This window comes from Lethenteron reissneri, chromosome 28, assembly GCF_015708825.2.
Source record: "Lethenteron reissneri isolate LAM-NWPU_2019-01 chromosome 28, ASM1570882v1, whole genome shotgun sequence".
In the NCBI taxonomy this organism is placed as follows: domain Eukaryota; kingdom Metazoa; phylum Chordata; class Hyperoartia; order Petromyzontiformes; family Petromyzontidae; genus Lethenteron; species Lethenteron reissneri.
The window spans coordinates 4,260,151-4,284,593 of record NC_083806.1 but is presented as its reverse complement, the minus strand read 5'-3'; the positions used below and the strand labels follow the sequence as shown (position 1 = coordinate 4,284,593).

At 52.5% G+C, this 24,443-nt stretch overlaps 1 protein-coding gene across 4 annotated transcripts in view; it reads left to right on the top strand.

Annotated features, from left to right (window-relative positions):
- Positions 1–711: 711 nt before the first annotated feature.
- Positions 712–24,443, top strand: part of KDM2B (lysine demethylase 2B) — an 88,468-nt gene continuing 64,736 nt past the window's right edge. For 2 of the 4 annotated variants that reach the window (XM_061561845.1, XM_061561844.1), the window contains exons 1-3: positions 712–746; positions 3,155–3,209; positions 20,721–21,511. In XM_061561845.1, the coding sequence (XP_061417829.1) occupies positions 720–746; positions 3,155–3,209; positions 20,721–21,511 (873 nt within the window). In that variant the 5' untranslated portion in view covers positions 712–719. Of the gene's footprint in view, positions 747–1,280; positions 1,333–3,154; positions 3,210–19,663; positions 19,913–20,720; positions 21,512–24,443 lie in introns of those variants that run through there. The other 2 variants (XM_061561847.1, XM_061561848.1) reach the window with 2 other exon arrangements.

Here is a 24,443-nt window from a genome sequence, read left to right as displayed (position 1 = left end):
GTGTGGATTAATGTGGGTGTGTGTGATGGGTCTGTGTGTGTGTATTAATGTGTGTGTGATGGGTATGTGTGTGTGTATTAATGTGTGTGTGATGGGTCTGTGTGTGTGTGTGTGTGATGGGTCTGTGTGTGTGTATTAATGTGTGTGTGTGTGTGTGATGGGTCTGTGTGTGTATTAATGTGGGAGTGTGTGATGGGTCTGTGTGTCTGTATGGAATAATGTGGGTGTGTGTGATGGGTCTGTGTGTGTGTGGATTAATGTGGGTGTGTTTGTTGGGTCTGTGTATTTGTGGATGAATGTGGGTGTGTGTGATGGGTCTGTGTGTGTGTGTGGATTAATGTGGGTGTGTGTTGGGTCTCTGTGTGTGTGTGGATTAATGTGGGTGTGTGTGATGGGTCTGTGTGTGTGTTGATGAATGTGGGTGCGTGTGATGGGTCTGTGTGTGTGTGGATTAATGTGGGTGTGTGTGATGGGTCTGTGTGTGTGTATTAATGTCGGTGTGTGTGATGGGTCTGTGTGTGTGTGTGTATTAATGTGGGTGTGTGTGATCGGTCTGTGTGTGTGTGTGGATTAATGTGGGTGTGTGTGTTGGGTCTGTGTGTGTGTGTATTAATGTGTGTGTGATGGGTTATTATTGCCACTACCGCTACGTAACCGGTTACCGCTTTGCCGCACGTGCAAATTAATGCCCGGAGCAATAAAAACGACGATTCGACGGTATGGCAGCAGCAGCAGCTGCAGATGTGGTGAGTTCCCCTACTCGAATGTCCATCCAGAGGTGTTCCAGATCGATTCCATGTCCCGGCGCGGCGGTAGGAACGATATCTGGAGGGGAGGTTGCAGGGCGAGTTTCTTAAATCCCCTTGCCCCCACCCCCACCGCTCCTCTCTCGCCCCCAGAAGTTTGTGTCAATGGGGGTGCAACCGCGGTTGAGTTGATGGCAGTGGTCGCAACCAGGTACCCGATACCCGTACCCTACCCGAGCTCCCCCCCCCCCTCCGGCAGAGGATGCCCGTGGAGTGAGCGGGCAAAATTGCAGGGAGGCTGCGCGTTTGCCTTCTAAAAACTGAGGCACAAATAGCAAAACGTATTTAGCGTGCGGTGACTTGTGCTGCCGCCGTGCCGTTTGTACCTTCGCGCGTGCGCCGATCGGTGCGTTCGTTGCAAAAAAAAAATTCCACTAGAAAACGGTTTTTAGTTTCAGTTTTTTCGGTTTCATTTATGAGGTATAACCCTATTCATATTCTTGGTTCTTTCGGTAAAGTGACGTAGAAGGGAAATAATAAAAATATAAAACTATTAAATTCTCACGACGTTTCGATTACAACACAAGTAAGCATCATGAGGTGTGAAAACCACAGCAAGAAAATGCGGCTATTGACTCGGGTGCAACCGCAACAAACAACAACATGAACAAGAAACATTTTAAAGTGGCTTCACTTAAAGATGTTTCAGGAACCGGTCGGAGTTGGGGTTAAAATACTGCGCGTTTAAACGGTGTGATTGGCGCATTCTGGCTTTGGTTGTCACACACAAAGACAAAGACCCCCCCCCGTCCATAAATGACGTCACGCACCTAGGGGGGGGGGGGGTAGGTCAAACATTTGTGACGATGTGTGACGAGGGGGGGGGGTGAGAAATGTGACGTCACATCAAAATGCGCAACTTTAAATTAATACAGACAACACGTTCTACTTAATTAAATAGACTTTGTAATAAATGTTTTCTCCTACAACATCAGAGTGCAGCGCCATATTAAATACGCACTACGATGACAATCGTTTAAGGCGATTTGAAGCATGTTTTTTTTGGGGGGGGGGTAGAGCTTTGTGACGTCATTTGAGGGGGGGGGGGTCTGACTTTTTGTTACGCCGTGTGACGAGGGGGGGTGGTAAAAAATCGTCCAAAATCGCGTGACGTCATTTATGGACGGGGCCCCTATGTCATTCGACCTGGGTGAGTGTCACGTGAGTGATCCTGCACCCCGTGTGCATGTTGACGGGCTGTCGTGCCCAATCGTGAAATCGAATCTGCCGAGTCTCTCGGCGAAATTCTCCACACCTCGGCAGAACGATGTTCACGAGGCTGCAAGCACCGTCGTCTCTGACCCCTGGCGCCTCGCGATTATTGCCACGCGCAGATCCTGCGCTAATGGGCATGACCGGCTTCGTAATGATTCGACTCCGTTCTTCCGCGCGGCCAAATGATGAAAATAACGAGGCCGCTCCCTGGCAAGGGCTGCAATTAAACAATTAAGTAATTGCGCGTGGCTAAGGACCTTAATGGAAATAGCAAGAGCCTCTGTAAACACGGAGCGATGGACAGGAGGGGTTGTTTTTAGGTCGTTGTCCGCCAAGTCTTTGGCTGTTTATTGCCGTTTCGTTTTGCATCGTGCCTCCGACGTGGTACTTCTCGCTTTCGAGGACGGCCCGTGGAAGGAGATATCACAGAACCACGTCTGAGATCCGCTTTCCGGTGACTTTTTAGCCCCCCTCCTCCCCCAGTGCCGCCCCATCACTCGAGGAGTGCTGCACTCTCTCCACGCGCTCTGCTGCAGACAGAAACGTACGCGTGGTGGTCAAGCCGAGGTTGTTGTTTTTGTTCTCGGCACCGCAATTCCTCCAAAGTAAAGCGTGAGCCCAAATGTAATGACGGTGAAGTGAAAACCCAATCTCGGTATCGTCACGTCCGTACTGAAGAGACGGAGGTGGCCCGGGCGTGGTGCTGGCCGCCCACCCCCTTGAGCGCTGTGCCCGCCTTCGTAGGCGCTCGGCAACAGCATTTGCCTCAACAGTACGACACGATTTAAAGCTTTCGTGACTGCAGGGATTCATATTCTTGGTTCTCTCGGTAAAGTCACGTAGAAGGGAAATAATAAAACAATAAAAATATAAAACAATCAAAATTCTCACGACGTTTCGACTGCAACACAAGCAATCATCATCAGGTGCAGTCGAAACGTCGTGAGAATTTGTATTGTTTAATATTTTTATTATTGTATTATTTTCCTTCGACGTGACTTTACCGAAAGAACCAAGAATATAGTACGACATGAGTTACACTGGGGGATCTCTGTCTCTTTTCACGAGACCACTAACCTTGCCTGCATTCTGCCTCCCTCCCTCCTCCCTGTCTCACCGTCATCCCCGGACAGGAATCAAACTGGACCCATGCTGCTCTGTGGCCATGGCACGGAGGACAACCCCTGGGTGAGTGACGCACCGCCGCCACCGCCGGCACGTGGTCACTCTGACGACGCGGCCTCCGGTCGGGCCGACGTCCCCGTCAGTCTTTGCTCCGCGTGCCGGCCAGCTTCTCCCGGAACTCGGAAAATGGCTAGGGACTCGGAGCGAAACGTCGGACGTCGCAGCTGTGTCCGCGCAGCCCGGTGGAGTGGTGCTTGGGGAGCGCGGGCGATGCAGCTGCACGAGGGGGCCCGGGGGCCCGTGGGCCCGGGGCCGGTGCTACGAAGAGAGGGGCGGCAATTGGCATTGGGGGGGGGGGGGGGGGGGGCGTTGGAGGAGGGGCATTTAACGCCCTGCACCAGGGCCCATGCTGACCTCCGTACTATGCCCCTAGGCTCAGTGTTCATCCCTGTGGCTCATGGAGCCAGACTAAGCCTCCCTTTGGGGTTCAATGCGAATTGTTTTGGCTCATGGAGCCAGACTTAGGCTCCCGTCGGACTCAATGTAAATCACTGTGGCGCATCGAGCCAGGCTGAGGTTCGAATTTAGAGCAAACCTGTAGATTTGTCTCGGTCGCCACAGGCAGGCCTGTCATCAGAACCGTGCGGTAAAGTTCAGCACGATGCCACCGCAACCTCGCGACTATTTACGCGTAACACACAAGATGGCAGTTCCCCAGACCGCGGGTTCGTCGTGGTCAAAGCCATGCAGTAGCTGTGTATGTAGGCTGAACTTCTTTCGCACCGTACGTAGTCAACGGCGTTAATCGGAGGTGCAGGGAGAAGGACGACAAACTCGGCACAATTCGTTTTCCAGCTGGATTTAAAAGTGCATAGCTCCAGTGGCTTCCTCACATCGGAAGGAAGAGCGTTCCAGACGGACCGCAGAAGCGCATCGGAAAGCGCGCGATGCGGCGGCGGCCGTCTTTGTTTCGATGGCCAGCCAAAATGCCGCTGCCGCCACCGCCACCGCGAAAATGACCGGAGTTTGCGTGTCGCGAAGCGTACGGTGGCCACGCCGCAAGAGACACCGCGCGGGGAAGGCAGCGGCGGTAGCCGGCGTGTGGCCAGTTTGCGCGATAGGTGTGCGTGGGATCCTCGCAACGTGCGTCGGATCGTACAGTCTGCGTGGGATCGTGCAACGTGCGTGGGATCGTACAGTGTGCGTTGGATCGTGAAGTGTGCGTGGGATCGTACAGTGTGCTTCGGATCGTACAGTCTGTGTGGGATCGTGCGGTGTGCGTGGGATCGTACAGTGTGCGTGGGATCGTACAGTCTGCGTGGGATCATACGGTGTGCGTGGGATCGTGCAGCGTGCGTTGGCATAGTACCGTGTCAACACCAGTAACGATTATCTGAATCGGTCCTGGGCCTCTCCTAGGTCTACTCGGCCTCAAATAATTACTTGGTGCGATGTGTAAACTTCGCCACTGGGAAGACAAAGGCGGCCACCCACCCCCTCGTGTGCCTTCGTAGGTGCTCACTAACGGCACTTGCCTCAACAGTCCGTTAAGGCTATGCGGGGGATCTTTGTCACTGTGTGTGATGGTCGTATATGCTTTGCTGACCTTAATAGGTGGTCTAAATCTTGACTTAAAGCTTTCATCTTCTTGGTTCTTTCGGTAAAGTCACGTAGAAGGGAAGTAATAAAATAATCAAAATAAAACATAATAAAATAAAATAATTCTCACGACGTTTCGGCTACAACGCAAAGCTTTCGTTACTGCAGGAATTCATATTATTTGGGTCTTTCGATAAAGCCACGCAGGTAGAAAAAAGAATACAAATATCACGACGTTTCGATCACCTGATGACGATTACTTGTGTTGCGATCGAAACGTCGTGATGTTTTTATTATTTGTTCTATCTACGTGGCTTTACCGAAAGACCCAAAGAATTGGTGGTCTAAACTTAACTATGAAACTATTTAGTTGACCAGGTAAGGCCCACTGAACTCTGGAACCGGCTCATCGCATGGAGATGTATCGCGGTAGCCAAGCACTCTGAACGTGTGGTGGTGATGTCGATGGTGATGTTGATGTCGATGGTGATGTTGATGTCGATGTTGATTATAAATGTGGAGGGAACAACCGGAGGGCCTGGAGAAAAATCCACGCGACCACGGGGGGAGAGAGAGAGAGACACGCAAACTCCAAATATACAGCAGCAGGCGTAAGGGTCAGGATAAAACTCACGACCTCCTGTACACCAGGCGAGGTAGTTAACATCTCCTAGCCACCGTGAAGATGATGAGAGAGAGAGAGACACGCACACTCCAAATATACAGCAGCAGGCGTCAGGGTCAGGATACAACTCACGACATCCTGTATACCAGGCGAGGTAGTTAACATCTGCTAGCCACCGTGATGATGATGAGAGAGAGAGACACGCAAACTCCAAATATACAGCAGCAGGCGTCAGGGTCAGGATAAAACTCACGAAATCCTGTACACCAGGCGAGGTAGTTAACATCTCTTAGCCACCGTGATGATGATGATGAGAGAGAGACACGCAAACTCTAAATATACAGCAGCAGGCGTCAGGGTCAGAAACCACGACCTCCTGCATACCAGGCGAGGTAGTTAAAATCTCGCCACCGCGGCACCCGTCAAGCAGCTCTTGCCCCAATAACGTTAAAGGTTATATGGGGGATCTCTATCTTTGCCTTTGCGTGATGGTTGAATGAGAGATAGTGTGATGTGTATGTATGAGCACGCAGCTGTGTGATCAGCGTGCGTGTGTGATTGAATGTGTAAGATTGTGTGATGCGAGTGTGCGTCTATGTGTTGGCACGTATTTGTGAGCAAGCTGATGAGTGACGGGGGTTTGTGATGTGCGTGTGTGTAAGTGATGTGCGTGTCGACTCAGCATCAAATGAATATCTGATGCGGTGTATAAACATCGCCACTGGGGAGACAAAAGCGGTCGGTCGTGGTGCTGGCCACCCACCCCCTCGTGTACCGTGCCGGCCTTCATAGGTGCTCGCTAACAGCACAATCTGTTAAAGGCTGTACGGGGGATCGTTGTCTTTATGATTATATATCTGTGTATGTATGTGTGACGATATGCCAATGCGAGTGTGTGATGCCTATGGATGGATATGTATATGTGTGTGTGAGATGAGCAGTGTGTGTGATGAGATGCCAGTGTGTGTGTGTGTTGAGATGCCAGTGTGTGTGTTGAGATGCCAGTGTGTGTGATGAGATGCCAGTGTGTGTGTGTGTTGAGATGCCAGTGTGTGTGTGTTGAGATGTCAGTGTGTGTGTGTGTGTTGAGATGTCAGTGTGTGTGTGTGTGATGAGATGCTAGTGTGTGTGTGTGTGTTGAGATGCCAGTGTGTGTGTGTGATGAGATGCCAGTGTGTGTGTGTGTGTGATGAGATGCCAGTGTGTGTGTGATGAGATGCCAGTGTGTGTGTGTGTGATGAGATGCCAGTGTGTGTGTGTGTGATGAGATGCCAGTGTGTGTGTTGAGATGCCAGTGTGTGTGTGTGTGTTGAGATGCCAATGTGTGTGTGTGTGTGATGAGATGCCAGTGTGTGTGTGTGTTGAGATGCCAGTGTGTGTGTGTGTGTGTTGAGATGCCAGTGTGTGTGTGTGTGTTGAGATGCCAGTGTGTGTGTGTGTGTTGAGATGCCAGTGTGTGTGTGTGTGTGATGAGATGCCAGTGTGTGTGTATGTGATGTGATGTCAGTGTGTGTGTGTGTGTTGAGATGCCAGTGTGTGTGTGTGATGAGATGCCAGTGTGTGTGTGTGTGTTGAGATGCCAGTGTGTGTGTGTGTGTTGAGATGCCAGTGTGTGTGTGTGTGTTGAGATGCCAGTGTGTGTGTGTGTGTGATGAGATGCCAGTGTGTTGTGTGTGTGATGAGATGCCAGTGTGTGTGTGTGTGATGAGATGCCAGTGTGTGTGTGTGTGTTGAGATGCCAGTGTGTGTGTGTGTGTGATGAGATGCCAGTGTGTGTGTGTGTGTTGAGATGCCAGTGTGTGTGGTGTGTGTGATGAGATGCCAGTGTGTGTGTGTGTGATGAGATGCCAGTGTGTGTGTGTGTGTTGAGATGCCAGTGTGTGTGTGTGTTGAGATGCCAGTGTGTGTGTGTGTTGAGATGCCAGTGTGTGTGTGTGTGATGAGATTCCAGTGTGTGTGTGTTATGAGATGCCAGTGTGTGTGTGTGTTGAGATGCCAGTGTGTGTGTGTGTGATGAGATGCCAGTGTGTGTGTGTGTTGAGATGCCAGTGTGTGTGTGTGTGTTGAGATGCCAGTGTGTGTGTGTGTTGAGATGTCAGTGTGTGTGTGTGTTGAGATGCCAGTGTGTGTGTGTGTTGAGATGCCAGTGTGTGGTGTGTGTGTTGAGATGCCAGTGTGTGTGTGTGATGAGATGCCAGTGTGTGTGTGTGTGATGAGATGCCAGTGTGTGTGTGTGATGAGATGCCAGTGTGTGTGTGTGATGAGATGCAGTGTGTGTGTGTGTGTGATGAGATGCCAGTGTGTGTGTGTGATGAGATGCCAGTGTGTGTGTGTGTGATGAGATGCCAGTGTGTGTGTGTGTGATGAGATGCCAGTGTGTGTGTGTGTGTTGAGATGCCTGTGTGTGTGTGTGTGTTGAGATGCCAGTGTGTGTGTGTGTTGAGATGCCAGTGTGTGTGTGTGTTGAGATGCCAGTGTGTGTGTGTGATGAGATGCCAGTGTGTGTGTGTGTGATGAGATGCCAGTGTGTGTGTGTGTGTTGAGATGCCAGTGTGTGTGTGTGTGTTGAGATGCCAGTGTGTGTGTGTGTGTGAGAGATGCCAGTGTGTGTGTGTGTGATGAGATGCCAGTGTGTGTGTGTGTGTTGAGATGCCAGTGTGTGTGTGTGTTGAGATGCCAGTGTGTGTGTGTGTGATGAGATGCCAGTGTGTGTTGTGTGATGAGATGCCAGTGTGTGTGTGTGTGATGAGATGCCAGTGTGTGTGTGTGTGTGTTGAGATGCCAGTGTGTGTGTGTGTGTGTTGAGATGCCAGTGTGTGTGTGTGTTGAGATGCCAGTGTGTGGTGTGTGTGATGAGATGCCAGTGTGTGTGTGTGTGATGAGATGCCAGTGTGTGTGTGTGATGAGATGCCAGTGTGTGTGTGTGTGATGAGATGCCAGTGTGTGTGTGTGTGTTGAGATGCCAGTGTGTGTGTGTGTGTTGAGATGCCAGTGTGTGTGTGTGTGTTGAGATGCCAGTGTGTGTGTGTGTGTTGAGATGCCAGTGTGTGTGTTGAGATGCCAGTGTGTGTGTGCGTGTGATGAGATGAGATGCCAGTGTGTGTGTGTGTGTGATGAGATGCCAGTGTGTGTGTGTGTGTGATGAGATGCCAGTGTGTGTGTGTGTGATGAGATGCCAGTGTGTGTGTGTGTGTGATGAGATGCCAGTGTGTGTGTGTGTGATGAGATGCCAGTGTGTGTGTGTGTTGAGATGCCAGTGTGTGTGTGTGTGTTGAGATGGCAGTGTGTGTGTGTGTGATGAGATGCCAGTGTGTGTGTGTGATGAGATGCCAGTGTGAGTGTGTGTGTTGAGATGCCAGTGTGTGTGTGTGTTGAGATGCCAGTGTGTATGATGAGATGCCAGTGTGTGTGTGATGAGATTCCAGTGTGTGTGTGTGTTGAGATGCCAGTGTGTGTGTGTGTGATGAGATGCCAGTGTGTGTGTGTGTGATGGGATGCCAGTGTGTGTGTGTGTGAGATGCCAGTGTGTGTGTGTGTGATGAGATGCCAGTGTGTGTGTGTGTGTTGAGATGCCAGTGTGTGTGTGTGTGATGAGATGCCAGTGTATGTGTGTGTGTTGAGATGCCAGTGTGTGTGTGTGTGTTGAGATGCCAGTGTGTGTGTGATGAGATGCCAGTGTGTGTGTGTGTGTGATGGGATGCCAGTGTGTGTGTGTGTGTTGAGATGCCAGTGTGTGTGTGTGTGTTGAGATGCCAGTGTGTGTGTGTGTGTGATGAGATGCCAGTGTGTGTGTGTGTGATGAGATGCCAGTGTGTGTGTGTTGAGATGCCAGTGTGTGTGTGTGTGTGTTGAGATGCCAGTGTGTGTGTGTGTTGAGATGCCAGTGTGTGTGTGTGTGTGATGAGATGCCAGTGTGTGTGATGAGATGCCAGTGTGTGTGTGATGAGATGCCAGTGTGTGTGTGTGTGATGGGATGCCAGTGTGTGTGTGTGTGAGATGCCAGTGTGTGTGTGTGAGATGCCAGTGTGTGTGTGTGTGATGAGATGCCAGTGTGTGTGTGTTGAGATGTTAGTGTGTGTGTGTGATGAGATGCCAGTGTGTGTGTGTGATGAGATGCCAGTGTGTGTGTGTGTGTGATGAGATGCCAGTGTGTGTGTGTGTGTGATGAGATGCCAGTGTGTGTGTGTGTGATGAGATGCCAGTGTGTGTGTGTGATGAGATGCCAGTGTGTGTGTGTGTGATGAGATGCCAGTGTGTGTGTGTGATGAGATGCCAGTGTGTGTGTGTGTGATGAGATGCCAGTGTGTGTGTGTTGAGATGTTAGTGTGTGTGTGTGATGAGATGCCGGTGTGTGTGTGTGTGATGAGATGCCAGTGTGTGTGGTGTGTTGAGATGCCAGTGTGTGTGTGTGTGTGTTGAGATGCCAGTGTGTGTGTGTGTGTTGAGATGCCAGTGTGTGTGTGTGTGGATGAGATGCCAGTGTTGTGTGTGTGTGAGATGCCAGTGTGTGTGGGTGTTGAGATGCCAGTGTGTGTGTGTGTGATGAGATGCCAGTGTGTGTGTGTTTGTGTTGAGATGTCCAGTGTGTGTGTGTGTGGTGATGAGATGCCAGTTGTGTGTGTGATGAGATGCCAGTGTGTGTGTGTGTGTTGAGATGCCAGTGTGTGTGTGTGTGTGTGAGATGCCAGTGTGTGTGTGTGTGATGTGATGCCAGTGTGTGTGTGTGATGAGATGCCAGTGGTGTGTGGTGTGATGAGATGCCAGTGTGTGTGTGTGTGATGAGATGCCAGTGTGTGTGTGTGTGTGTGATGAGATGCCAGTGTGTGTGTGTGTGTGATGTGATGCCAGTGTGTGTGTGTGATGAGATGCCAGTGTGTGTGTGTGTTTGAGATGCCAGTGTGTGTGTGTGTGTGATGAGATGCCAGTGTGTGTGTGTGTGTGATGAGATGCCAGTGTGTGTGTGTGTGATGAGATGCCAGTGTGTGTGTGTGATGAGATGCCAGTGTGTGTGTGTGTGATGAGATGCCAGTGTGTGTGTGTGATGAGATGCCAGTGTGTGTGTGTGTGATGAGATGCCAGTGTGTGTGTGTTGAGATGTTAGTGTGTGTGTGTGATGAGATGCCAGTGTGTGTGTGTGTGTGATGAGATGCCAGTGTGTGTGTGTGTTGAGATGCCAGTGTGTGTGTGTGTGTGTTGAGATGCCAGTGTGTGTGTGTGTGTTGAGATGCCAGTGTGTGTGTGTGTGATGAGATGCCAGTGTGTGTGTGTGTTGAGATGCCAGTGTGTGTGTGTGTTGAGATGCCAGTGTGTGTGTGTGTGATGAGATGCCAGTGTGTGTGTGTTTGTGTTGAGATGTCAGTGTGTGTGTGTGTGTGATGAGATGCCAGTGTGTGTGATGAGATGCCAGTGTGTGTGTGTGTGTTGAGATGCCAGTGTGTGTGTGTGTGTGTTGAGATGCCAGTGTGTGTGTGTGTGTGATGTGATGCCAGTGTGTGTGTGTGATGAGATGCCAGTGTGTGTGTGTGTGATGAGATGCCAGTGTGTGTGTGTGTGATGAGATGCCAGTGTGTGTGTGTGTGATGAGATGCCAGTGTGTGTGTGTGTGATGTGATGCCAGTGTGTGTGTGTGATGAGATGCCAGTGTGTGTGTGTGTTGAGATGCCAGTGTGTGTATGTGATGATGAGATGCCAGTGTGTGTATGTGATGATGAGATGCCAGTGTGTGTGTGTTGAGATGCCAGTGTGTGTGTGTGTGATGAGATGCCAGTGTGTGATGAGATGCCAGTGTGTGTGTGTGTGTGATGAGATGCCAGTGTGTGTGTGTGTGTTGAGATGCCAGTGTGTGTATGTGATGATGAGATGCCAGTGTGTGTGTGTTGAGATGCCAGTGTGTGTGTGTGTGATGAGATGCCAGTGTGTGATGAGATGCCAGTGTGTGTGTGTGTGTGATGAGATGCCAGTGTGTGTGTGTGTGATGAGATGCCAGTGTGTGTGTGTGTGATGAGATGCCAGTGTGTGTGTGTGTGTGTTGAGATGCCAGTGTGTGTGTGTTGAGACGTGTGAGTGTGTGTGTGATGAGACGTGTGTGTGTGATGAGACGTGTGTGTGTGATGGGACGTGTGAGTGTGTGTGTGTGTTGAGATGCCAATGGTTGTGTGCGATGGGATGCCTGTCTGTATGCGTGTGTGTGTGTGATGAGACGTGTGTGTGTGTGTGTGTGATGGGACGTGAGTGAGTGTGTGTGTGATGGGACGTGTGAGTGAGTGTGTGTGTGATGAGACGTGTGAGTGAGTGTGTGTGTGTGATGGGACGTGTGAGTGAGTGTGTGTGTGATGGGACGTGTGAGTGTGAGTGTGTGTGATGGGACGTGTGAGTGTGTGTGATGAGACGTGTGAGTGAGTGTGTGTGTGTGATGAGACGTGTGAGTGAGTGTGTGTGTGTGATGGGACGTGTGAGTGAGTGTGTGTGTGATGGGACGTGTGAGTGTGTGTGATGGGACGTGTGAGTGTGAGTGTGTGTGATGGGACGTGTGAGTGTGTGTGATGAGACGTGTGAGTGAGTGTGTGTGTGTGATGGGACGTGTGAGTGAGTGTGTGTGTGATGGGACGTGTGAGTGTGAGTGTGTGTGATGGGACGTGTGAGTGTGTGTGATGGGACGTGTGAGTGAGTGTGTGTGTGATGAGACGTGTGAGTGAGTGTGTGTGTGATGAGACGTGTGAGTGAGTGTGTGTGTGTGATGACGTGTGAGTGAGTGTGTGTGTGTGATGGGACGTGTGAGTGAGTGTGTGTGTGTGATGAGACGTGTGAGTGTGTGTGTGATGAGACGTGTGAGTGAGTGTGTGTGTGTGATGAGACGTGTGAGTGTGTGTGTGATGGGACGTGTGAGTGTGTGTGTGATTGGACGTGTGAGTGTGTGTGATGGGACGTGTGAGTGAGTGTGTGTGTGATGGGACGTGTGAGTGAGTGTGTGTGTGATGGGACGTGTGAGTGAGTTGTGTGTGATGGGACGTGTGAGTGAGTGTGTGTGTGATGGGACGTGTGAGTGTGTGTGTGATGGGACGTGTGAGTGAGTGTGTGTGTGATGGGACGTGTGAGTGTGTGTGTGATGGGACGTGTGAGTGAGTGTGTGTGTGATGGGACGTGTGAGTGTGTGTGTGATGGGACGTGTGAGTGAGTGTGTGTGTGTGATGAGACGTGTGAGTGAGTGTGTGTGTGTGATGGGACGTGTGAGTGTGTGTGTGATGGGACGTGTGAGTGTGTGTGTGATGGGACGTGTGAGTGTGTGTGTGATGGGACGTGTGAGTGAGTGTGTGTGATGGGACGTGTGAGTGAGTGTGTGTGTGATGGGACGTGTGAGTGAGTGTGTGTGTGTGATGGGACGTGTGAGTGAGTGTGTGTGATGGGACGTGTGAGTGAGTGTGTGTGTGTGTGATGGGACGTGTGAGTGAGTGTGTGTGTGATGGGACGTGTGAGTGTGAGTGTGTGTGATGGGACGTGTGAGTGTGTGTGTGATGGGACGTGTGAGTGTGTGTGTGTGTGATGGGACGTGTGAGTGTGAGTGTGTGTGATGGGACGTGTGAGTGTGATGGGACGTGTGAGTGTGTGTGTGATGGGACGTGTGAGTGTGTGTGATGGGGCGTGTGAGTGTGAGTGATGGGACGTGTGAGTGAGTGTGTGTGTGATGGGACGTGTGAGAGTGTGTGTGTGTGATGAGATGTGTGAGTGTCTGTGTGATGGGACGTGTGAGTGTGTGTGTGATGGGACGTGTGAGTGTGTGTGTGTGATGGGACGTGTGATGGGACGTGTGAGTGAGTGTGTGTGTGATGGGACGTGTGAGTGAGTGTGTGTGTGATGGGACGTGTGTGTGTGTGATGAGACGTGTGAGTGAGTGTGTGTGTGTGATGGGACGTGTGAGTGAGTGTGTGTGTGATGAGACGTGTGAGTGTGTGTGTGATGGGACGTGTGAGTGAGTGTGTGTGTGATGGGACGTGTGATTGTGTGTGTGATGGGACGTGTGAGTGTGTGTGTGTGATGGGACGTGTGAGTGTGTGTGTGTGTGATGGGACGTGTGAGTGTGTGTGTGTGTGATGGGACGTGTGAGTGTGATGGGACGTGTGAGTGTGTGTGTGTGTGATGGGACGTGTGAGTGAGTGTGTAGTGTGATGGGACGTGTGAGTGAGTGTGTGTGTGTGATGGGACGTGTGTGTGTGATGGGACGTGTGAGTGTGAGTGTGTGTGATGGGACGTGTGAGTGTGTGTGTGTGTGATGGGACGTGTGAGTGAGTGTGTGTGATGGGACGTGTGAGTGAGTGTGTGTGATGGGACGTGTGTTTGTGTGATGGGACGTGTGAGTGAGTGTGTGTGTGATGGGACGTGTGAGTGTGTGTGATGGGACGTGTGAGTGTGTGTGTGTGATGGGACGTGTGAGTGTGTGTGTGATGAGACGTGTGAGTGAGTGTGTGTGTGATGGGACGTGTGAGTGAGTGTGTGATGGGACGTGTGAGTGTGTGTGTGATGGGACGTGTGAGTGTGTGTGTGATGGGACGTGTGAGTGAGTGTGTGTGTGATGGGACGTGTGAGTGAGTGTGTGTGTGATGGGACGTGTGAGTGTGTGTGTGATGGGACGTGTGAGTGTGTGTGTGATGGGACGTGTGAGTGAGTGTGTGTGTGATGGGACGTGTGAGTGTGTGTGTGATGGGACGTGTGAGTGTGTGTGTGTGTGCATACTGGGTACCGAGGTTTGTGGGGGGAGGGGTCATGTCCCGGTCTCCTAGCAACCGTATCCATGACGTCACCACGTGGAGAATCTTCTCTGGGTGCGTGTGGTGCAATCGGCGCCTTATTTTAGTTTTTGCTCAATTACGATGCTGCCCCCCCCCCCCCTTCTCCACTCCATATCTTCTCTAGCCCCCCCCTTCTCCACTCTATACCTTCTCTAGCACGTGTGTGTGTGTGCGCGCGAGTCGTGTGTGTGTGTGTGTACCATGTGGTGCTCCATGTGTCTGCGTGTCACGTGTATCGGTGTGTTTCCACGTGTGGGCCATGCGAGTCTGCGTGTGTCTTTGTGTCTGTACGTCTGTGTGTAGTAGCGCACGGTGGTTAGCGCACTGCACTACGAACCGGGCCACCCCAGTTCGATTCCTGCTCCGGGCCAACAACGGTGGATGATTATTTGAACTCAACCCTGGGCCTTCCCTAGGTCGGCTCAGCCTTAAATTGATACCTGGTGCGGTGTGTAAAATATCAGCAGTGGGGAGACAAAGGCGGCTGGGCGTAGTTCTGGCCACCCACCCCATCGTGTGCCGCCGGCCGTCATAGCTACTCGCCAACGGCACTTGCCCCAAAATGTTGTGAATGCTATAGGGGTTTCTTTTGTCTTCGTATTTACAATAGTAGTATCGTCATAATTGTCATCATGATCAGCATTAACTGCGTGCTTATTAACAGCAGCAGCAGAGCCATTGTCAATAGAATCAGCAGCAGCAGGATTATTGCGATTTTTAATAATCATCATCAGCTGGGTGTTCGTCTTCGTCATGTCTCCTGTCCAACATGTACAGTCTTTTCTCAATATTGTGCACAGGCCACCGCTTCTGGTCTTGGCATTTGCCAAATTTTGAGGAGTGCATTGTGGTGCTGCAGGGCATCTCAGGAGATGTGATCTATGGTTTGCTTTTGGGTAAAAAAAAAAGTCATCATTTTTTTTGGGGTGGAGCGGTAGCGCAGTGGGTCAAGCGCTCATGTGCCACCGTTTGGCTCGGAGCGCAGAGCCAGCACCGCCGAAATACCTGGGTTCAAATCCAGGTGATTGAAATACCTGGGTTCAAATCCAGGTGATTGAAATACCTGGGTTCAAATCCAGGTGATTGAAGCGCGTTCTCAAGAGTGCCCAGCCACCGAATAACCGCACGCAATACAATCGTCACGTTACGTTTGGCTCTGCACTTAATTTCAGCTTGCAGGATTAACTTATCGGTTTGACTTGTCACCGCATGGACATTACGCTCGGTAGCAGAGTGGGTGGGGGGAGCGGCTGCCCCCCATACTGTGTGCAGGACAGAGTGTCCCTTAAATGAGGGACCTCAACGGAAGCTTTCTGATGTTCGCTTCCGGGTGCCGTTCGGACTCTCCGTCTTCATGAGATGATGCCAACAGCACAATCTGGGGATCATATTTTAGGGGGAAAACTGAAAAGCAACCGCAGCGATCATAACACAGAGACAATGGCCCCCCTGCCATGGGAATGTGGAATTTCCACCGGCGGTTTCGGGCCGTCAATAAAGATGGGAAGTGGGGAGTCCACCCCGAGCGGGGGTCGTGACTCTTGTGCGCTGCACGTGGTGTGGAAGGTGTCGCTGCGTGTGTAGAGACTCTCCTCCTCCTCCTGCTGCCCGTCGCCCTTCTGTAAAAAAACGAGATGCACGAGGCGAGACAGCCCTCGTAATCGCATCGCGGCGTTTAAACCGCGCGTGATTTCTTGACACAATAGGGGCGGCGTTTATATTTTTCCGTTTTAACACGTAGGCTTTCGCGACCAATATTAGTCATAATATAGGTTTTTGGGTCAGATCGCGTTATTTGTAAATGTGTCGTCGTAACCTTCCACCACACGACACGGCCAAACAGTAAACAAATGTCACGTTTTTCAAAGGACAAAATAATTCGCTTCTTTAGCCCACCGGTGTGTTGAAGAGAGAATCAACAGCATTTTGAAATTTGAGTACGAACGTTCCGTTAATTAGCTCAAGCCATTCTGACTCTGCTGATGAGGCACTGAATGCCAAAACCCTGTCCAGAGTTTGCTTGTGTTAAACCAATGCTGCTAAAAAAAGATGTTTTAATTCCAGAAGTTAGGCCATGTGGCTGATGGGATGTGTTAAAAAAACGAGTTTGTTTTGAATGCGGGGAGACAAATGTGAGAAGGGAGGCATCTTGTCGGCTTTCTTACTTGATTTATGGTCATTTGTGGACTTAATGCGGCGACCACATCTTGCCGCTCATCAGCATTCTGCCGCTCTTCCCAGAACTCCTTCATCCTTCGCCTCCCATCTCTCCCCTCTTTGATGTCTCATCCCTAACTTACGACATCTCGCCCCCCCCCCCCATCCCGTTTCATCTTGCTCCTCCTAAGTCAGCGCCCTCTTTCTTGATCTGCGATCCTTCTCTTCAGCCTTCTAATACCCCCACGTGCAAGCACAAAAAGCGAAGCCCAAACACTTAACTGTAGCAAAGTTTCAGCCCTTCAAATGAAAACATTAAATATAATTTCGACTGTCATGCCACAAAAATGTATCTGAGTGCTCAAGTTTATTTTGTTGAACCAGGCAAAAGCTCAAGGGGGGAGACCATTATAATCTCATTTGCAAGAATAACCTAGGTCGACAAAAAAAAATCAGTACGGCAATGAAGTAAATAGAAATCCGAGCAACAGAGACCGCGTGACGGTGTCTCCGATTCATACGGTGGGCTGCGTACGCTGCACGGCCGGCTACACACGGCGCGAAAGAAGTCCAACGTGCATGACGTGACCCTGTCGCAGGGTTCGGTGGGAAAGTGTCGCCGTTCCGACCGACCGTGTGCGGTCCACCGGCGGTTACTTGCCAGCGGTCTCAAAAGTAGCTCTTTGACATCTCCTTTCGCGTGACGTTCTACTCGGGCAGGGCGATGCCCCCCCGCCCCCCGCGGTTTCCGTCGTCGCGTGGCGTGACGCCAGCAGGGGATAGAATTGGATTTTTTTTATTTTTTTAAAGAAAAAAAATAACAATTTTTAAAAAAATACATAATTTTTTTTGAATCAACGGGATTTTATTGCAGACGTGGCATCGCGTTCAAGTGGCGCGTTGGGTGCGCGCGCTCACGCGCTCTCCGCCCGCGATCGCCTCTCAATATTCACGGCCGTTCTTGCGCAAATGAAAAATAGATTTTTGCATTAAAATTAGAGCACGCGGGGGCCGGTGGTATGAAGATGAATGCGCGCGTGCGGGGAGGTGACCGGCATTAATTGTGTTTGGGATAAATGTGACACAGCTGCGATGATTGTGTGTGTGTGTGTTTTATTTTTATGAAGATCTCATAATAATCACGCGAACGTTTTAAGGCAGCGTCTTCGTCGGGGAAGGTTTGGCCCCGGCCTCCCGGAGTCTGTGGCCGGCTGCCGTCCGGATTCTGGGGGTTGGGGGCGGTGATGCGGCAATCCGGCGCGTTCGCCGCTCGTTGCCAACGGTTCGCCGCTGACGTTCCAGCAAGCCGCCCCGGTTAATGTCAACCGGTGAGAAGTGACCACGCGAATACGAATAGGCGCCGCCCGTCGCACGAGCACATCGTTGCAGGGGTTCGCGGTTCGATTCCAGAGGCCGCCCTGGTTAACACTGTGGTCTGTGTAATAGTCACGATAATACGACGACTCCTACGACAGACGGAGCTGTCTACTTGGCTCGCGGCGGACGTTAAAGAATCTCCGTGACATCGTTCGCAAGACTAGGCCGCTGTGTGCCGGCGTAAGGCTCCAAATTTTGGCAAAAAAAACGCCGAAAATGACCCAAGCGGGGACAACGCACAGCGACACGGCTCCCCGCTGGCAGACGACAGCAGTCTTGAGAGGCCCAGCGCAGCTCCTCCCGTTGTGATCACCCTGCTCGGTCGGTACGTCACAAGACCTGGAAGAGGTGGTTGGTCAGTGGTTCTCCACCGTTTTGCTATGGCGGCTCCCCCCCCCCATCACAACCACGTGCACCCCCCCACCACGCCCCCAGGTGACTAAGGCCACACCACCGTGGAGATCACGTGTCCACGCCTGCAGTCGACGCGGCATTAGCAAAGCAGAAGGAAGGCTGTCTGAAGAACAGATCTGTCGGAAAGATAGCGTCATTCAGACGCTGTCTTTCTGACAGACCTGTTCTTCACCTGAGGACGGCTGCTTGCGTTGTGGCCGAAACGTCGTGAAAATTATTTTATTATGTTTTATTCTTATTATTTTATTATTTCCCTTCTACGTGACTTTACCGAAAGAACCAAGAAGATGAATCCCTGCAGTCACGAAAGCTTTCAATGGAAATCATTCGTTTTGCTGTTGTGCGTTTTGCGTTCGTAAGGCCACAACGGTGGCGCCCGACGTTTCCCCGAGCGCGTTCACAATGTCCCTCCCGCACAGGATCCGTGCCTCCAGCCTGAACCGCCTCGCTTAGGCGGCTCTCCGGGACACGGTTCGGCCGGAACGTGTTCGGGTTCAATCGGCGAGATCCGTTAGCGCCAACGCGGGTGGTGGAAACCGTGGGCGGTTTTAGGCGGCGATGTACGAATTCCTTTCGTTGTCGTCGTCGTTGTGCGACTTGTCACGGTCCTCCCGCTCCTCTTCTGTGAGGTGGGCCCCATCGGTTTCACCTCTCACTTTGAAAACATTTAATCGCATGCGGCCGACCGTTAGGGAGAGGTGGGGGGGTGGCCCCCCTCTCCGAGCACAACAAAACCACGGCTCTGAGCCGACCGACCATCACGCGCTCCGTGGAGCCTTGGGTCGCAGCAAAAAAATAATATCGTGGCCGAAACGGTCGCCGGGACAATGTTTACGTTTCATATTCGCATCCTTTTTTAATACAAAAAAACGGCGGTGGCTACCACTGCACGTGACCTGTACCCCCCCCCTGCCCCCCAGTGCTGTGGGGACAGTGAGCGTTGGTGGACCACACACACACACGTGGGAAACTTCCTCCCTACACCGCCTGGCTTGCCAGGGTACAATGGTACAATGGCAGTACAGCAATTGGGCTAATATTCCATCTGTATTACATCCGCACGGAGTATTAAGTTTTAACCCCCCATCACACATGCTTGATTTTTCTCCTGGTACTCCGTTTTCCTCGTCAGTGGAGGTGGCCAAACATTACAAAAGTATAGGACTGCAGAGCTTGGGCAATTGTCGATAGCGCCGGTTCTGGCTGCCTTCCCACTTGCCGTTGTCTCTCTCCCTGTTCCCAAGAGCGAGCGGTCTCTGCCCCTGTTACGAATTGTGTATTTAACATTCTATCATTATTAATTGTCTAATTCTTTTAGTAAAAAAAAAAGATCTGAATAACGCGGCCCGGTCCGAGGCCTCGTGCCTTACGTGGCCTGAACTCTCAGACAGTGGCTTTCTTTCAATTTCGACATCGTGGGGTTTTTATTTTTTACTCCGCTGAAGGGCCGTTAATTACATTGCGTTTTTTGTTGCCGTAATTTTCCTCCAAAATGTGCGAGCTTGACTCGCAATTAATGTGAGCCCTGCAGCGTCCGTTGTTTTGCGCGCTCGTTTTTTTTTCGTGGCCAATTCCTCAGGGGGCCCCCTTTAAACACGGCAGGTTGAGGAGGTGCGAGGAGGTGGAGGACTGAAGGAGTTGGGGAGGAGAGGGAAGAAATTGAGGAGGACGAGAAGGGTGATGAGAGAAGATTAAATACAGGAGGAGGAGACATGAAGAGGTGGAGGAGGAAGAGGTGGAGGGGGGCAGGCGGGAGTGAAGGAGAAGAGGGGAGGAGGAGCGGGAGAAGGGAGAGTGCAGTTATCGATTCGGTAAGAATTGATTTTGTTTCTAGCAAAGGCAATAATGGATCTAGCGTGCTCTACGGAGGTCTAGAGGTATCGCAGTGTTGGTGCGGTGGGGCGGCTGGGTGAGTGCTGAGTCGGGGTGAGTGTTGGGGTGAGTGTCGGGGTGAGTGTCGGGGTGAGTGTCGGGGTGAGTATTGGGGTGTCGGGTGAGTGTTGGGGTGTCGGGGTGAGTGGGGTGTTGGGGTGTCGGGGTGAGTGTCGCGGTGAGTATTAGGGTGTCGAGTGAGTGTTGGGGTGTCGGGGTGAGTGTTGGGGTGAGTGTTGGTGAGTATTAGGGTGTCGGGGTGTCGGGGTGAGTGGGGTGTTGGGGTGTCGGGGTGAGTGTCGGGGTGAGTATTAGGGTGTCGGGTGAGTGTTGGGGTGTCGGGGTGAGTGTTGGGGTGAGTGTTGGTGAGTATTAGGGTGTCGGGGTGTCGGGGTGAGTGGGGTGTTGGGGTGTCAGGGTGAGTGTCGGGGTGAGTGATGCTTGTTGCGGAGGGATGCTGTTTGAGCCCGGCGGTCGCCCCTGGTTAATCCTGCCGTGCGCACTCCCCGTGAAACACGACGCACCGTCCGCTTCACGTGCAGTGGACATTCAAAGATCCCCCGACAAAACACCGGGGCCGTTGCTGCGTGACAGCACCACGGTCGTACCTCGCCAGCGACCCGCAGGTTCCTATGAAGTGGGAAGCAGCGCGACGCGCGCCAGTGGTGCGCAGCAGCGCCGTCCGTCGCGCCGGCCGCGCGAGCGGTGGTGGCCAACGCCCCTCGCCCCCTCCCCCGTTGCCCCCAGATCCTCGTGGTAAAATGGTGGACAACTCCACGCTGAAGTCACGGCTTGACCCGGAAGCAGACGGCCTGCCGAGGGTCCGGGCCCGCAAGGGCCGTCGTCACGGCGACGGGGAGAGCGACAGCGTCCACTCGGACTCCTCCGACTCCTCCAGCTCCACCTCGTCGGCCGCGTCGTCCACCGCGGCCTCCTCCGCCGCGTCGTCCACCTCGGCCTCGTCCGCCGTGACCGCGGCCGCAGCGGCGGCCGCGGCCGCGGCGTCCACCTCCTCGTCGGTCTGCTCGCCCTCGCCGCCCTCCAGCGCCGCTTCTGCCGATTCCGGCGGAAGCGGCGGAGGCGGCGGTGGCGGCGGCGGCGGCGGTGGCGGTGGAGGCGGCGGCGGGAAGATCCGGCGCGACGCACCCTGCCGGAAGGGCTCGCCCGGCGCCGCCTGCGCCAAGCGGTTCAAGCGCGCGGGGTCGAGCGACTCGGAGCGCAGCGATGAGGGCTGCCCCCGCACGCCCACGGGGTCGCCCGACGGTGCCCAGCAGCCGCCGCTGGCGCCCGTCGGAGCGGAGCCGTCGCCCGTCGCTCGACGTGGCGCTCCGGCCGCCACCGTCGTCACCGGTGGCGGCGTGGCGCTGCTCAACCAGAGTCAGCCGCCGACGAAGGCCGTCGCCAAACCCAAGGCACCGGACAAACCGGCGGAGTGGCAGCCCGGGAACCGTAAGCAGCAGCAGCAGCAGCAGCTGGCGCCGGCAAGCGGAGCCTCGGAGGACACCGCGGTCACGGCACCGGCTCCCGACGACGGGAAGGTGAGGTCGCGGCAACTCTGCACTCGTGGACATACCCGGGGGGGAGGGGGCGCCGGTGCACTTCTGGGTGCGAGGCTCGTGACCGCCCATCTGCCGGAGGGTTTTGCCGCGCCCGGCTCGGTTCGTGTTGTCGTTGTGAAATCCCTCCGGCCCCGCCTCCGAGTCTGCCATTGGCCGGCGGTTCGTTCAGTCGGCTTGAGCTCCGCCCATTCCGCGGGGTGGTGGAACGGAACGTCGGGCGGCACCCGAACTCCACCGTAGCGGTGGGTGTCCTTGGCGGCGGAATGCTGCCGTGTACCCGTGTCGCGACGCGCCGATTCACCGTCACGATCTGGGACCGCGATTCCAACCTCCCCGAACCATTTCTGTCTATTTACCATCGCGGTGAATGCAGTGGCGCCGCGACCTGTGGTTGGCGAGCCGTGTCCCACAGCCGTGTCCCACAGCCTTGTTCCACAGCCTTGTCCCACAGCCTTGTCCCACAGCCGTGTCCCACAGCCGTGTCCCGGTACACGGGTGCTGTGGCGCCGTGACGGGCGGGTGGGTCGTGGCGCCGGCGTCGCGCCCTGAGCGAGGAGGGTTGACCGTGCCAATGAGGCACGATAGGGCACCGTGGTGGTGAGATGTTGACTACCTCGCCTGGACCACAGGAGGTCGTGGGTTCGATCCCGACCCTGACGCCTGCTGTATATTTGGACTTTGCGTGTCCCTATCCCCATGCTCGCATGGATTATTCTGCGGGTAAGCATCAGCCCAATAAATTAAGAGTATTGGTTTGCGATACATTTCCATGTGATAAGCCACTTCGTTGAGCTATCATTTGTGGCCAGGTCGCTTCTGAAAAAGAGCTGCATAGCTCAGTGGGCCTTAGCTGGCAAAATAAAAGTAGTTTTAGTTTTTACAATTAGATGGTCAAATATGTCCTGATTTTATTTTTTTGTTCCGATTTATATTTGCTTCATTGCTGTACAGTATATTACTGTTGTTCTCATTATTTTATACATTTACAATTTTATCGTCTTGCAAACGAGACTCTATCCTGTTCGCTAGAATTCTCACCTGGTCACACGAAATCAACTTGGAACCTGATACTTGACTTGCGTTGACACCCAAAGCAAAGAGCATTCAGAAATTTTCTTTCAGCCGACCTAAAAAACTGAAAATGACCTACATACCGCTGAGATTAAACTACACGAGCATGTGCGCGTGTGTGTGCGTGCGTGTGCGCGAACGCGTGCGCGTGGTTTATGTGGCAGTGGTTAACGCTCCGCGCTACGAACCCAGTGACCCACTCGTGAGCAATAACAGTGGCGAATATTGAAACCGGTCCTGGATCTCCCTTATGTCGACTCGGCCTTCAATAGCACCCAGCGCGGTGTGTAAAACATCACCACCCCCTCGTTTGCTGTGTCGTCATGCAGAGGTGCTTGCTAACAACACTTGTCCCAACAGTCTATTGAAGGCTATAGGAGGGGGATCTTTGTGTTGTGTCCTTGCCTGCACGCAGGCGTCCGTGTGTCTGCGTGCGCCCACGTGCTTTTGTGAGCTACGCGCGGACACGTGGCCTCCAAGTGCACCTCGCCTGGACACGTCACATCACTTGAGTTTCACTCGTAGATTTTTTTTTTGGTTTAGATAATTATACCGACTGTCAGCACCCAGGAATGTCTGTCCTTAATGCTCGTGACGTCACTCCACATCGAACGGCCCCCCTCATTAATAATCATGAGCAGGTGACATCCTCCAAATGGACACCCCCCCCCCCCCACCATGATTATTACCTAAAATATAATGAGCCAAGAATGTCTGTGTGCAATGCTCGTGACGTCACTCCACGTCGACCAGCCCCCCTCATTAATAATCATGAACAGGTTACATCCTCCACATGGACCCCCCCCTCATTAATAATCATGAGCCGGTGACGTCACTCCACATGGAGCACCCTCCCCCCTCATTAATAATCATGAGCACGTGACGCCACTCCACATCGAACAGCCCCCCTCATTAATAATAATGAGCAGGTGACGTCCTCCAAATGGACCAGAGGCGTAGCTGGGGGGGGGGGGGGGCAGGGGGGTACATGTGTCCCCGGGCGCCAAGGTAAAGGGGCGCCAAAATGAGGCTTACAACGTCACATTATAACTTATTGCGGCGGGCGCGGCAGCCTGAAACTACTGCACAAATCTACACCTCAACCTCAAAGTTTATATATCCCGCCACACACAGCCTACATGTCATGTAATTACATTTTGGTACGCGCGCCTATTAAGAACTTACATGGAAGAACGTCCCAAACAACAGACAGGCGCAGTCTTTCAGCCTTAGTCACTGGCCTGTTTTTTGGTGGCGGAAACTACGACGGCCTGAAACACGCTGGAGTGCACGATCAGAAGCTGTTAAAGCTATCTATGAAGGACTGGATGAACTAGTAGACAAATTATCGGAGGACGTAACTATGACGCCTGGAACCAGAAGTGATGCAGAACAGTTACAGGCATGCGTATTAAATTTTAACTTCATAGTTTTATTACATTTCTGGAATGTCATTCTTGGAAAAATTGATCGTGTTCAGAAGCGCTTATAGGATCCTACTATGAATTTCAAGGAAGCAGCAACTGATCTTGAATCTTTGGAGCATGAATTTGTCAAGCTTCGTGATGATTTGAGCCAAGTTGCTGTAGAAAACGGCAAAACAAGATGCACAGCCTGGGGGATCGATGTGGACAGAAGAATTAGGCGACGTCGGAAGATGCCAGGAGAACTGGCAGGAGATGCAGGACTTTCAGCAGAAGAAGAAATTGTACACGTTAATAAGAGCGTATTTTATCGACTTCAACAGATGTCAACACGGTTTTTACGACTAAAAGACCTGAACACAAAATTTTGATTTCTGCTGGACGTCAAAACTCTTCTATCCGACACAGATGTCGAT